Raw genomic sequence first — 15,337 nt, forward strand, 5'->3', positions numbered from 1 at the left:
TGCCCCAAAACCAGCATCTAGAGCCCCCTGAAAAAATCTATCATGTCCCATCTCAAAGACCAACAAGACGTTATTCTGGGCTCCATTCCACAACTAAGGAAGGAGCAGAGTCATAAAGGCACAAGGGCTTAGAAACTGGCCATTTTGCAATCTAGGCATTTTATTTCCTTGTGACAAATTGTTACTGTTGGCAATGACAATGAAATAGATATTTCAGGGTACAGTGTTATGCAAAATACAGGTGAATTTTCCAATCTCCTGTGAATTTTTCAAATGTTTCTATTTATTTTTCCATACCTTAGCAGACTGACCTCTCATCATCAAATGTCTGCATATGGTGTAAATATGAATAGTACCTGCAAAAAGAAAACAAAATAAGTAAAACCCAGGTAAGTTCTACAATCCTACATGAAATTTCTTACGCTAACCAACTGAAACTTTTTCTTAATATCTGGGTTTTTATTTCCAGAGACTGAAAAATAAACTAGTATTTTTTCTATAACTACTTTTAAATTAGAGAAGATGAAGACATTACATTTTTGGGCAATACTAGCTTCAAAAATACTTACACAAGGAAGTAGCATCATAAAATAAAGAAATCTTAACAATGCACTATGTTGAATTTTTATTAAATAACTGATGGAGAGAAAAATCTTATTTTTATCACCAAATGCCTTGGTCTTTTAAAGAAATATTACCTCTCCTCACAGACCTTACCTTACGTGATTCTTTTAGTCTGTCATGGCACTGTCCTAGCAGACAACACCACTATTATGTGATATTAAGTATGATAAGTGAAATGAAGAAAATTGATTGTGAATAGAATTTTCAAAAGCATCAAAGTGACTTACAAATAAAATCCTGTCAAAAAATTAGTTAATTTAGGCTATGTCACAAAATTGCTTTTCAAAAACCAGCCCTAGAAGTATAAAAGACATTGCAGTTCAGGGGTGGGAGGGGAAAGTCTATTCTTCTGCCTGTATGAATGTTCAGAAAGGGACACCTGTAGCAGAAAGAGTCATCGCAATGTCAACTGTCATAGCTGGAAGGGTGTTATTATCCCAATAATCAAGAATTGAGCAAGCATTAGGAAGATTTTTTTTTGTCAGTCAAATGTGTAATGAGGCACAAAATCTATTGCCAGAAATTGCAGAAAAATGCTCAGGAACTGGGAAAAATCTGAGTTATTGCCTAACATTTACTTCTAATCAGATTATTGGCTAGGCTTGGTACAGAGATGTGTCCCACACACAGGTAGGGGGACTTAAGAATGGCAGGTGAGTATATTTTAATTTTAATTCTCCCATAGAAACAGACAAACAAAAACCACACCTCAAAAGTAGGGACTGAGGGCAGCAGTAGTCCCAGCAAAACAGAAGGATAAGAATTTTGATCAATTATAGCTGAAAGAAAGTAAATTTTCCAAAATTAAATTAAAATCACATTATCTCCTCAATTTATATTTCACCAATTGACCATAGTAGAACAAATTAACAATAGTCTTTTGACTTTTGACTAAATAACATTGCTTGTCAAAGCAAAAATACACTGTTGCTGTTCTTGAAATAAAAATCTGGATACACCATGGTCTGTTTATCTAGTTCATGGAAGTTCCATTTTTTCCTCATCTTTTTCCCTAATTCAAGCATTTATAAGTAGCACACCAAAATCATACACAGAGAGATTCAAATTCTTAAATGTCATATGGTGTTTTTAGAATAGTTTTATTATTAACATCATCCTTAAACATCATTAAAAAAATACAAAGATGTAATGTCATGGACAGACTAGCATTTTCTACTCTTAGATCTGCAACCCCCTTTTAAAAAAAAAAAACCCCAAACTATTAACAAACATTTTATTGATAAAAAATCTTATGAGGGTTTTTTTTTAATAGGGGTTCATTCAATAAGTGCCCGTATTATGCTGTTAGATTTCATTTTACTAGTGCACTTGAATCACAGCTATGATGAAAAAGCTATTACTTTTACAACAGTCTATCTGAAAAAGGCATACCGTGTAGAAACATCAATTTAAAAATCCCTTATTTTAGGGGGGAAAAAAATCTATTGTGATTGAAGACTAACTAGAGATTTATTCATGACCCTTAGGTTGACCATAAAGAATATGTATAAAGTTTCCCTCCACATTGCTTAGCAAATAAATGTAAATGCAAAGCCTGAGGTACCATTGTAGATAAGCCAACACAAATTCTCCTGAGGTAGAGCCACTTGCATATTGAGTCGTAATGAGGACAAGACATTCAAACAAGTCTGCAGGGACTCTTGATTCTGGAGATATCTGTCGCTGCTGCAAACCATCTGATAAATGCAAACATTCCTCTTTTGCAAAGCATGGAACTAAAATATATGGAAACATATGTAAAATTAATATATATAGATAAAATAGGTGCAAATGTCAGTTTTTACATGAGCAAAGTACAACAAAATGGTGCGTCTTAACAGACCAAGCATACTAGAAAAAAAGTCAGCGTGACATTGAAATAAGAATTAGAATATGGAGAAAGTTCTAAAGCTTTGAGATTGCTGTACCATTAGCCTGAGTCAGTTTCCACTGCATCACAGGATGAAAACGCACCTAGTGCACTCGGGCTGCTGAAAGGGGCATAGGAAGAAAGTATAAATGAGGCATTAAACTGATATTCAAAGAATCTGACTTTAATTCTTGGCTTCTCTGTCGATGACCTCTGTAAATTAAGGGAAGTCTTAACTTTTTGCATTTCTCCATCTGTATCAGAGAGATCTCATTTCTCACTCTCATCCATTAATTTTCTCTTCTACAGATGTATTGTTCCTTCTCTTCCTTGTAATACCTAACAGAATGTCATCTCAGTCTTGTCTGGAGTACAGTACCATTTGAACTAGCCAACATGTGAGAAAATGAGCTAAGTGGGATGTCGCCAGTCAGTAACTATCAACCTCTCAGAAGCCTACTAACCTGATAATGTTTGAAATTATATTATTTTTTGCAGTTAATTCACTGAAACTGGAAGTTTCAAGCCCTGGAACTCCATTTCTGTGATTTCCTTAGTGTTATATTAAAAAAACAAAAGCTAGCTGCAGAAACCTGGCAAAAAGAATTTACATATAAAGCCTTTAGATGTAATCATTTGACACATTATCATTATCCATTTCCAATTATAGAAATCATTGTCAAACTAGATTCCATATTTGAAAACTTAGGGTATGGAAGTGTCTAAAGGTCAAGTTACAGAATGGGTATTTTAGTACAGACTCATGATAACATCTGGTGCTATGATTTGTTCAAGGTCTAGACAGACATATAGAAAACAGGAGAAACCATCTCTGGGACTTCAAATTTATTTTAAAAGCATTTTTTAAAAACTAAAATAAAATGGATTAACATAGCCTTCGATCATATTCTCTCTAGGAAGCTGAACTATCTTTGAAAAACAAAAAATAATATAAATGAAGCATCTCTTCTGTCATGACATCTGCTTCTAGCTCTCAAGCGAACTGTCTGCTTTTTTCTCCTCACTAAACACCTATTTACAACCTAACTCTGACTAGAGGAATATGAGTTTGATTAGCTCAATACACAGGAGATGCCTATGATTTTCTTTTGTTGTTCTTCATCACAGAATAACTTGCATTATTTTGAAATATCCACTGTGTACTGAAAATAGAGCTTCTCAGCAAAGAACTGCTTAAGAAAAAATCTAACATGTTTTAGCATTCCTCCTATACCTACTGAAACACTTTCTTCCATGAATAAAAATGATAAATCACAAGCCTGTACCTCGATAAGCAATTAACACAAAAGGATGCCAATGTACTCTAGAGGTCACTCAGCTTCCCAGAGCTTAGAGCACTTAAAAAACTGTTCAGCATTCTGCCTCTTTTTTTCACAGTGAGCAAGTAAGCTATTGATAGTAACGCAATCCTGCTTTTTTACTATGTTATGAGCTTTTTTTTACATGTGGTATTTTTGCACATTTATGGTACAAATTACAGACAATGTTTTAATTCTCTTGTACTCTGCCCTGTTCTTAGATCACATTATACAGAAATTTCTGCAACAATTGTAGGACAGTTATCAAATTTTGCCTATATCCTGATTCTGACAGTGGTTAATAGCAACTATTTCAGAGCAAAACTGCTGTAGACAGTTACAGAATAACCTGTTCAGAGAAAATTGCCCTTTTAACATTACGTTGATAGTGGCTGGCTTATGCCACAAAAGCATTATGCTTTTATATCATATATTTTATATTATGCACTTATACCCTCTTAAAAATCTACACCAACTCTGGATGTTCATATCACACATGTGACTGTTAAATCTCAATACAATCTATGTGGACAAACTATTAAAGATTAGTTAATATTTAATTAAAATGAAGTACATTTCTGGAGGATAAAACAGACTACTTAATTTGAATCTGTGAGTTCTTTGACAAAACAAAAACAAAAACCGAAACCTACCGTAAGTGCTGCATTTTTGTCTCTGAAACCATTTGGAAAAAAGGTGGATTTAAATTGATGCACATCATCTGTGATATCATCAAGGTGTCCAGAAATGAACTGCTGAAGGTATCTTCCATAGCACTGTAGAAGTGCCAACTTATATTCCTGAAGTGCAAATAATGGTATTTTTATAGTTCATATATTACATTCTATTTCTATAAAACGTGGGGGTTTTTATGATCTTTATGTAAAAAGGTATCAATGTGAAAGAGCAGCTAGAAGTAAAACACTGACGTTTTATATAAACATTCAGCAATGTAATTTCTAATGTGAACACTCTCAGCATATTAACGGTTGAAGTACTTAAAAGAAGAGCTTGTGGTTTAGGAGTTTCTGTTTATTTTAATCACAAATATGACATATCAGAGAACAATTGTAAAGTATGATGCTGGGCTAATGTAATAAACTCAAAGGGTTCCTGGAATGTCCTGCAGCTTTGCAACAGTAATGATAATGATACTACACTTCTGAGAAAAGTACTTCATAATGTAGAATTTTATAAACAATATACAGACATCATTACTTCCCTCTCCCCTGTTTCCTTGATGCCAAAGCTCTTTTTTCATAAAAGCAGAGAGGAAGAGCTGAGGAAGAATAAGATGCACTAAAAAAGAATTAAACAAGTGACAACTGGGATTTACATATGGCCAAGAAGTCAGCATTAATAGAAAATTGCCACTGGGCCTTTAAGAACTGTTAACAAACAGGATGTTGAGCTTTATGTCTCATTCAAAATAGAGCTCCCCAGCAGCATGCTGAACCACTCTAACATCATGCTGAGACTATGGTTCAGCTCTGACTCAGATGTGGAAGTGCCATTTACTGAATCACCTCCACCACTTCCTGCAGCAAAGATTATTTAGAGGTTTCTCTACCAACTTCACTGAATTCTAGAGCACACACACACCAGTCATGATAAATTCTGGGGAAAAAAGTAACTAATTTTTATTCGTAAAAGTGATCCTTTAATGTTTAATCACAGAAAATTCAAAAGTATTTCCTTGCACCCACTTTTTTCAATACAAATTCCTACTACCACGGTAAAACCTACCCTGAATTTTTTAATCATCTGAGGAGTCCAACTCCCATGGCCCTATTGTCCCCTTTCCTGTGTGAAAGCAGCAGCCATACACAGAAACTTTTACTTTCCATGGATGGCTACAGGCAAGTCAGTCACTTGTGTAATCTAATACGTAGATTCAGGCTGTGATAACTCTTAGAATCTGAAGTCATGGATCAGAATCCCATTAAGTTAGTTACAAATATATAGCAAATGGGTAATTTCTCTCTCAAACAGTTTAAAATGTATGTGTAAAACCAGAGATAACAGGCAGATACAGGCAGAGAGGGAGGGGAAAAAATGAGTCAGTACTAATCAGTATGATGACTAATGGGCTAATTAATTTCCAGATATGTGACATAATGAATTTAGGTGTGTCCTAAAAGATACATAGCAGATGTATAATAGAAAGGAACCTAAAGTGAGAAAGCACTAAAAAAAATAGCAGGAGGACAGAAAGTTAAGCTAATGCTTATCCACTGACTAATTATATTGAATAATTAATTTTAAAGGTTATACACCATTAAATATTATATAACATAAGGGTGGCTTAAAATTCAACTAGGAGTTGATGTTTTCACCTAGGGGTCAAGACTTTCAACTTGGAGTCAAGAGTGGTACTTATGGAATAAGGTTATCCCACCTAACACAGAGCTAGGTGTTACACCACATTCATCTTTCCAGTAAGGCACTACATTTGTAACTAACATGCATCACATACTTTTCCTTTCTATTTTCTCCAGGGAGAAAAATTGATATAATGAAAACTAAATTTGTAAAGTCAAAGAAATCCACTTAAAAATGGGAGTTCTGAAAAGAGCTCATTTCAAAGTTTTAGGCTGGCCAGCAAAACAACTCTTCTACAACATTGCTAACTTTACCTTCACTGTAGAAAACCACGTTACACCAGAGAACTGAAGTTGCAAGCAGAAGTCTTTACTCAGAATTCTAGATTATTTTTAGGCAATCTAGGGCCCGTTCATTAAGCACCTTGAACATAAGGACCAAATTACCACATTTGAGCTGTGCTATGGGAAGCCAGTGTAAAGTACACAGAGCAGGGTTTGATGATTTTGAAATAACTTCTTACTGAGTACACTGTGAGAGCAGCAGTTCCCAAGTAGCTAAAAGCTTCATGCAATATTCCAAGCAATTTCTAGGGCCCAGAAGCCATGAAAACTTGAGGAAAACATGAACAAAGAAAAATGGTGAATGAAATTGGCTAGGCAATGAAGGAGCAATTAACAAATGCAGCTACTCACGCTTCCTTAAGATTTTCTGTGAACATTCCTAAACCTATACCATGAGCCTATACCTTCAATTACAATGGCCCCACAGCTAAGGACTCTTCTATATGCCTTCTTCAACCTACCAGTGAGTGTTGAGTGCTGCTGAAGTTCAGCTTCAGCTTGCTGCTCTTTATTCAGGAGGCAGGACACTTTTGTGGAATTCTTTAGGGCAGATGCAGTGAAGGATATGTAAGACTTTGTAACATCTGCATGATACTCATACCTTTGCCCAGTTCCACGGAAAAGCTCACCTAGTAGCCGCATATATATGCTTTCCATAAACAGCATTTATCCTTGCTGTATTCCATAAGCAAAGGATATAATAGTGGAAGAACAGCTGCACTGGATGTGTTCCTCCAAAAGATGGCCCCTCAAACTATCTTGATACCTTATATCCTGATACATTCCTCCTGAAAACTATGCTAAGGCACGTGAAAAATGAGGAGGTGATTGGTGACAGTCAACGTGGCTTCACTAAGGGCGAATCATGCCTGACAAATTTGGCGGCTTTCTACAACAGGGTTACAGTGTTGGTGGATAAGGGAAGAGCAACTGACATCATCTACCTGAACTTGTGCAAAGAATTTGACACTGTCCCACATGATATCCTTGTCTCTAAATGGAAGAGGCAGGGATTTGATGGATGGACCACTTGGTGGATAAGGAATTGGCTGAATGGTCACACTTCAAAGAATTGCAGTCAATGGCTCAATGTCCAAGTGGAGTCAGTATTGGGACTGGCACTGTTTAACATCTTCGTTGGTGACATGGACAGTGGGATTGAGTGCACCCTCAGCCAAGTCTGCCAACGACACCAAGCTATGTGGTGCAGCCAACATGCTGGAGGGAAGAGATGTCATCCAGAGGGACCTTTACAGGCTTGAGAGGTGGGCCCATGAGAATCTCATGAAGTTCAACAAGGCCAAGTGCAAGGTCTTGCCCATGCTTTGGGATAATCCCAAGCACAAATACAGGCTGAGTGGATAATGGATCGAAAGCAGCCCTGAAGAGAAGTACTTGGGGGTACTGGTAGATGAGAAGCTAGACACGAGCCAGCAATGTGTGTTTGCAGCCCAGAAGGCCAAGCCTATCCCGGGCTGCATCAAAACAAGCATGATGAGCAGGTCAAGGGAAGTGGTTCTGCCCTTCTACTCTACTCTCGTGAGACCTCACCTGGAGTGCTGCATCCAGCTCTAGGGCCCCCAACGTAAAAAGGACATGGACCTGTTGGAGCGAGTCTAAAGGAGGGCCATGAAGATGATCAGAGGGCTGGAGCACCTCTCCTATGAAGATGGGCTGAGAGACTTGGGGTTGTTCAGCCCGGAGAAGAGAAGGCTCCGGAAGACCTTATAGCAGCCTTCCAGTACCTAAAGGGGGCCTACAAAAAAGCTGGAGAGGGGCTTTTTACAAGGGCATGTGGTAATAAGACAAGGAGCAATGGCTTTAAACTGAAAGAGGGTAGATTTAGATTAGATAGAAGGAAGAAATTCTTCACTATGAAGGTGGTGAGGCACTGGAAGGGGTTGCCCAGAGAAGCTGTGGATGCCCCATCCCTGCAAGTGTTCAAGGCCAGGTTGGATGGGGCTTTGAACAACCCAATCTAGTGGAAGGTGTCCCTGACCATGGCAGGGGCGTTGGAACTAGATGATCTTTAAGGTCCCTTCCAGGCCAAACCATTCCATGATTCTATGGTTTCCAATTACGTCCTCTTCTTTTCTAGGTGAAAAGAGGGAATCTAATAGTGTCATATGCTGCAGAGAATGAAAAAGTGTAAATACAAGTAACAATTGGCATTTAACTGCTTTCCTAACGCAAAAGTCAATGGACTGTTCTTAAAAATTATTTTCAGTCTAAACACAATGTCAGTTATCTGTTTTTCTTTCGGGGGGGCGGTGGGTATTAAAATTTAATACTCCCATTCTGAAAAAAATACAAACTTGGTTTAATCTGATTTTTTATTCCCATTACATTCAAAAATGAAGTAGAAGTTACAGAAATCTTTCCAAAAGCATGGAAGGATTCTACTAATAAATTATAGACTTTCACTACCTTTTGTGTTATAATTTTTCTATTACAATCAACATTTTAGAAGACTAATATAAAAGTCTGTGTCTGAAACAGGCCTGAAAGACTGAAGGACATAGTTAAAATGTATACTTGTCTCATAACACAGGTAGTATCATACACAGACACACTGAATAGCCAGAGTTTTAAACTAAGAAAGTATTATTGATGAAATAGATATCTTCTAATATCTTCCTGGCAAAAAGAAGATAAATCCACCAATGGATCACTACAAACACAAAATCACACTAAGCAGATAGCATCTATTTAGGACCTGTCCCTTACTGTAAATTATCCTAATTCTCAACAATCTTTATGTGTATCCGCTCAAGCAACTTTTCTGGTACTGAACCTTTATAATAAATTAATCTATAACTCTGTAATCCTTCAGTATTTCTGCTTCATAACTGTGCCACTCAGGACCGCACACCCTTCTTCAATCCTAAAAGGAATGACTCGCAACTAGCTTTCAACTGTACATCTTTGAGATGCTTCTGAGTGTTGTTTAGTAATTACCCCTGAAAGCCCCAGACTTTACGTCGTGATCTTCTGACACAGGTATCACTGAGGTAGTAAGTGGCATGCCTTTGAGGGCTTTTTCCCAGCAGGCACAAAGGACAAATATTATAGAAGAATATAACATAAAACCAGCTTCACTGAGTCAGACCAATAGTTACTAGCCCAGTATCCCATCTCCCAACAGTAGCCACTAACAGAAATTGAGGAGACCAGAAGTGTGCACAGAATGCAAGATGCAGGAGCATCATCAATACATATAGTTGTATAATGTGTAATTGTACTCTGGTTTTTATTCTCTGTTCCCCTCCTGACAATTCTTTACATTCACTTTTGGTTAACTGAGCACTGAGTTGATATTTCAGTGGAACAAACCACCACTGCTCCATCATTGTCAATTTGCACTGAAGCAGTGTCTACAAGCACAGTCAGATATTGTACACAGTAGTGTTGAAACACATATTAAGGAAAGATTTTGGGGTGTTTAAAAAGGCAACAGGTGCATAGAAATACATATACAGAAAATACATCAAAAAATCAGGGCAATTTTACAATAATAAGCAAGAGATACAAATCACCAACTCTCCCTGGAATCATTTTGTAAAAGATTTTGCTATTTTCTAAATAGCTTCCAGTAAAATATGATTAAAAATTAAAGTGGCACAGACACATATTGAAACAAAGACTGTTATTGAGCCTTTTCTGTTTCCATATTACTTACTTTGATCTGAGTGAGGGAATCGCCAACTTTCAGAAGTTTTTCATTGTAATACCACTCTGGCAGTCGAGGCTTATATTTGATCCAAATATTAAACAAAGCATTTGCTCTAAAAAAAAAAAAAAAATACAGGAGAAAAGGTTTCAGATTAAACTGGCAGTAGACCTGTCACAACAAGTAAACAAATTAGGAAAACTTCAAATTGTGAAAACACCTTTCTTCCAAGTCTATTTGAACCTCTACGCATTTCAAAACAAGTGCTTATTAAAACTGGATTTAACAAGCAGCCAAGGACATTTCTGGGTTTCATTTCTGTCACCAGCTTTTATCACACATTTAAAATATGATGAACTTTCCCCTGTGTAAATTCTTATTTAAATGTCTTAGTATTAATCCCTTTGCATTGTTCAAACATGGTCACAAGTGAAAAATCTGTCCCACCTTTCAGCTAGTATTTGAGAGGTTCTGTCTGAAGAAACAATTTGATATTTTAAAGAAACTCAACGGATTACAACTCACAGCAATTATTGAACTGGAAACTACAAATGCTAAGAGCAGGAAAAAAGATCCCAAAATAACAATGTATGTCAGGTAGCAACAAACTTAGGAACTGGTAGCCATGGAATAAACCATAGAGCTATAGAGTATATAGAGCTATGGTATCTAGAGCTATAGAGCTCATGGTACGTAGAGCTATACCATGAATCACAAAAGAAGAAAGTCATTAGAAAGCCTCTAGGAATAACTGCATTTGGCATGAAATGTTCAGGAATTTTAAATCCTAAAGGGTAGGATTCAGAGAGAAGAAAATGACACATTCGTTAAAATAGAAAGGATTTTATGACAATAGTTGCAATGCTATTCTGTTGCCTTTGCCTGTTATTCTGGCCACAGTTGTCATCAAGGATGACTTTGTGTAACAAATTACTTCTTTGGCTGAACCAGCAAGCCTCCCATAGACAGTAACTGGCTCTAAGCGGTTTGTCTCCTCTACAGAGGAACTGACTACATCACGCCAGTATTATAGTCCCTCCTGATCGCTGTTTGATGGCTTAGTGCCTTCATGTGTACCTTAGACTCCTTTAAGAAAGCTGTATTCAAATTGGAAAACAATACTTGATCAGACAGACTGATAACAAGCACAGGGATTTTTCAGAAAAGAATCCTGTTACCAAATTATTAATAGTATTGACAGCATTCACAGTGCCAGGCATCTCTTACATTTATTCTCTTAACAAATCACTCATACAGAAACCTCAGCAAAGAGTGCCTTGTGAAACCACAACAGCTAAATTATTCATAGGTAGCAATTTATCAGGAAGGAAAACAACTGAAAAGAGAGGAATTAGTGCTTGAAAATAACCTAGCTGAATTCTCACATGTAAACCTTGTGCTAACTGGTGTGAGGTAGCTGGAACTTTTCAATCTCTTAAAAGTGATGATAGACTAGAATGCAAGACGCTTTCCTAAGCTGTTTTCTGACATGCAGGAACGTGGCATCCGTTCTCACAGTCTCCCAGATAGCTCTTCATTTCAGCTTACAAGAAGATTCCCAATAAAAAAAGCACAGTAAGTAACCTCATTTTTTCCACACAGAAAGCTGCGAGCCACCTTCACATTTCAAGGTGAAACAGATGGCTGCATGAGAAGCCTGTCAAAATCTTTACACAAAAGAATTGTAACAATCATAATCCTTTTTTTTTTTCCTAAAAGTATCATCTCAGCACAATTCTCAGTTCTTGAAAGTAAACAGCAAAGAAATAAGTAGGACATTCTAGAGGTGTATCCTAAAGGAAAAACGCAGTAACAACACAAAATAGGCCAAAAGCAACAATCTGAGTAAAATGTTCTAAGGCATTATGTTTTTAAAGGAAACCATAGCCCAGTCTAATGAAGAGCACCTTCTAAATGGGGAATGAGTCCCTCCTAGTCCATCCATAAACAATTAACGGTCTGGGTGGCTAATGACTTCTTATACTGAGAGAAGTATCCCACTCTAGTTACTAGGGATGGATCTGCAAAGAGGCTCCAAAACTGAAGGAATCTGTCAGGCATCTGAGCAGAGTTACCTTGGAGTATCAAGGGAAGAAGCTTGGGAAAAGACTTCCAGAGTCCAAGAGGCTTGATGGATACTACTGGGGGAGGGGAGGAAGAAAGTAGGGAAAAAAACAAAGAAAGGGGTAATTATCAGGTTGTAAGTCTGTAACTGATAGTAAGAATGACAGTGGATAAAGCTCTGGAAGGTAAGACTAATAAACTTCTTTAAGGCTTATCAGCTGGAAAGTCCCCATCGAAGGTCATCTTCATTTTTTGTTTTGAATGCTCATATTAAAACATGAGATTCTTAGATGTGATAAATGAGTAACAAATCCGTAATAAACTAGATTAGTAAAGTAGTGACAAATCTGACTAGACTTTCAACTTCAACGGAAAGATTAAGGTAAACTCTATCTGCTACAATGCTATGACTAACTACAAGTGAGTTCATGATGCAGGAATGTTTCTTTGACACAGACAAAGGAGAAGAGTAAGACACTTCCCAAACAGCTCATCAGCCTTTCCTTTAAACCAGCTGTAGGACACCAGAATAACAAGTTAAGCAAGTGAATTCTTAAAAAATACTGGGCTGTTGGAGCTCAGAGGTGAAGTTTCTTCATTTCCAACCACTCTATAAATAACAAAAAAATTTTCTCTAAGGTCAACCCATAATAGTGTGCACAGGGTAAGGCCCACACGGCTATACTTTTGGACCAAAAGTCTTTACTGCAGGTAGTAAAGGATTCTCTGATACGGATCAAAAGATGATATATTAAATAAGGGTGGCTAAGCCCTACAATGTGAGATAAAATCAGTAGTTCAAGGTAATCCTTTTATGGACCCATTGCAAAGAGCAATGGGGTAAAGACAACTTCTCATTTAGTTGAACAAAAAATACTTTTGATGGCTACTTCTTCTGATTGAAAACAGTCATGATTCCAGTACGGGGCAAGTCCTCAGTAATTTTTGTTTCTTACATTAGAACACTGTGAGTGCCTAAATTATGGTCTTACTGTTGACTTATCAATACCAAAGGCTGACAGCACTGAAGGAATGAAGCTGACAATTTATTTTTCTAAACTGAACATACGTGCCATGTGGAAGCGGGTTTTCTTGCTCCTCTCATAACAAGAACGCTTTGATCTCAGCCCACGCTAGGAAAAGTTGTTTGACAAATGACACAGCAAGAAGTCTTTAGAGCATTTAAGAAAGCATCTGTAATAGCCATTACCTTCAGAAATTCTTAGGAACAACTAGACTAAGGCTGGTTCTGCAAGCACCCCACGCTCCAACTTGGAGTTATCTAACAATGAGAGGCAAGGGGGAAACAACCCTGAAATTTCATAATCACAAATAAATATCCATGACTTTGCTAGCTGCCTAAACATATGCTAATAATGAGAATTCCAGGCTTCTCTGTGCCGTCCCTATACAAATGAAGAATGCCGGAGGATGCAGAGCTACTGGGAGCTTCATGTTACACAACATTCTCAATGCCCTGGAGTTTTGGTATCACTACCAGTGACTTCTGGGATCAAGAACCATGTAGCATTAGTTCTCCTCTCCATGATGAACGCTGCAGAATTCTTTGGATGAGAAAATGCTCTCATGCCAACTGAGTTATGGGTGGACATGGGTCACATCTACAAAATACCAGTTTGAAAAAGACAGAGCCCACTCAGGTCAAAATATTCCAGAGGGCAAAGGCAGGCTTGGAGACACAAATCATAAAAACTGATAACTTGGCATGACATTTGCAAAGAGACCAGATTCAGCATGCCCAACTCCCAACCAGAAGATACAATGAATGTGTTCATTATCAGCAATTTCAGTGGTATCTGAAGCAGCTGAGCAGTGTTCCTTCCTCTAAGGGGCCTAGAGAGGGTAAGTTTCAAAGTGAGAATACAGATCAGCTGAAGCAAAAAAAGGTCTGAAGTTATAAATGAATGGCTTAAAAATAGCAAAGCACTGAAATAATCTGCTGAAGCAATACAAAAAGCCAACATATGGAGATTCAAAACACTACAGGCAAAAGCCTGGAGACTGATTACCTGCATGATAGACCTAGGCCTAGACCTGAGGATGAACTTGCCACATAAACAAATCAGAAATCCAGATGGCTTAGAAAAGGAAAGATGTCCACCACAGACAAATGCCAGGCTGCAGCATCTGAATACCTCCTGAAGATGTATACAGCTTCTTTAAAGAAGGGTCATTTCTGGACTACATCTAGGAAAGTACCAAGGGAAATATGCAAGGGTAGAAGCTGCAGGTAAGTGATTAACTACCCTATAACCCAATTCCTGTGTTGTTTTTGAATGAAATTTTGATAACCAGGGAAACTTTCATTTTTTTATGTTAAAGACCTGTACATTTAGAATACAACGCTGCTCAGTTAATGATAGAAAATCAATCATTTACCTTAAAAGAAGCAGTTGAACTTTCATCTCATAAGGTACCTAAATGCAGTAGGGAGAGCTACATGAGAAATGCACAGTCTATAGAAGACATATGCATGCACTGTGAATCTTACAGTGATGCCAGTTGCTCTATCTTAACTGCATTACAAAATCTAGATCTATGCATGCCCACAGATATGCATGTATGCGAGCAAACAAATATGCACAATTATACTTGCCATATGCTCTGCCTGCATCTATGTGTATAAAAATATACCAGTGTAGACACAGACATATGCACAAAAAGAGCTGTGTGGTGTTATCCTCATGTAGCCCTACCGTGAGCGCATCTTTCAGAGGCATGTGCGTGCCCACACGCGTTCACCCTCGCACGCAGTCGCACACGCTGGTGGGCTGCCAGTTGCTCCAGCACCGTGAAGGGATTTTCCTACCAGAAAGCGCAGGCAGCCAACAGTGGGGCCGCCAACTTCCACACCACCCTGTACTGTTTCCCTAAAGCATTAACATCTAGGAAGTGCTGAAAATGGGGGTGTTCAGATTGGGCGGGGGGTGGGTGTAGTGTAATTTTAAAAAAGGAAAACGGATTGCGGGTGTTTCGGCACACTGCTGGAGATGCTGACCCAGGCGAACAACCTCCCTGGCTAGCTCTCAGGCCAAGGGGAGCGGGAGGGAAGGGGCTCCCCGGCCTGTGGGATGCGGCGTGAAGAGGGGAGCCGAGGAGGAGG

At 38.0% G+C, this 15,337-nt stretch overlaps 1 protein-coding gene across 14 annotated transcripts in view; it reads right to left on the reverse strand.

Moving 5' to 3' along the window:
• Nucleotides 1-15,337, reverse strand: part of CFAP54 (cilia and flagella associated protein 54) — a 143,389-nt gene that overhangs the window by 104,187 nt on the left and 23,865 nt on the right. For 11 of the 14 annotated variants that reach the window (XM_035901016.1, XM_035901014.1, XM_035901011.1 and 8 more), the window contains exons 2-5: nt 10,159-10,264; nt 4,467-4,613; nt 2,189-2,360; nt 298-356 (exon numbers count right to left, since the gene is read on the reverse strand). In XM_035901016.1, coding sequence (XP_035756909.1) covers nt 298-356; nt 2,189-2,360; nt 4,467-4,613; nt 10,159-10,264 — 484 coding nt within the window. Of the gene's footprint in view, nt 1-297; nt 357-2,188; nt 2,361-4,466; nt 4,614-10,158; nt 10,265-15,337 lie in introns of those variants that run through there. The other 3 variants (XM_035901013.1, XM_035901018.1, XM_035901019.1) reach the window with 3 other exon arrangements.

Source organism: Egretta garzetta, unplaced genomic scaffold (assembly GCF_000687185.1).
Source record: "Egretta garzetta isolate BGI_Z169 unplaced genomic scaffold, ASM68718v1 scaffold38, whole genome shotgun sequence".
Classification (NCBI taxonomy): domain Eukaryota; kingdom Metazoa; phylum Chordata; class Aves; order Pelecaniformes; family Ardeidae; genus Egretta; species Egretta garzetta.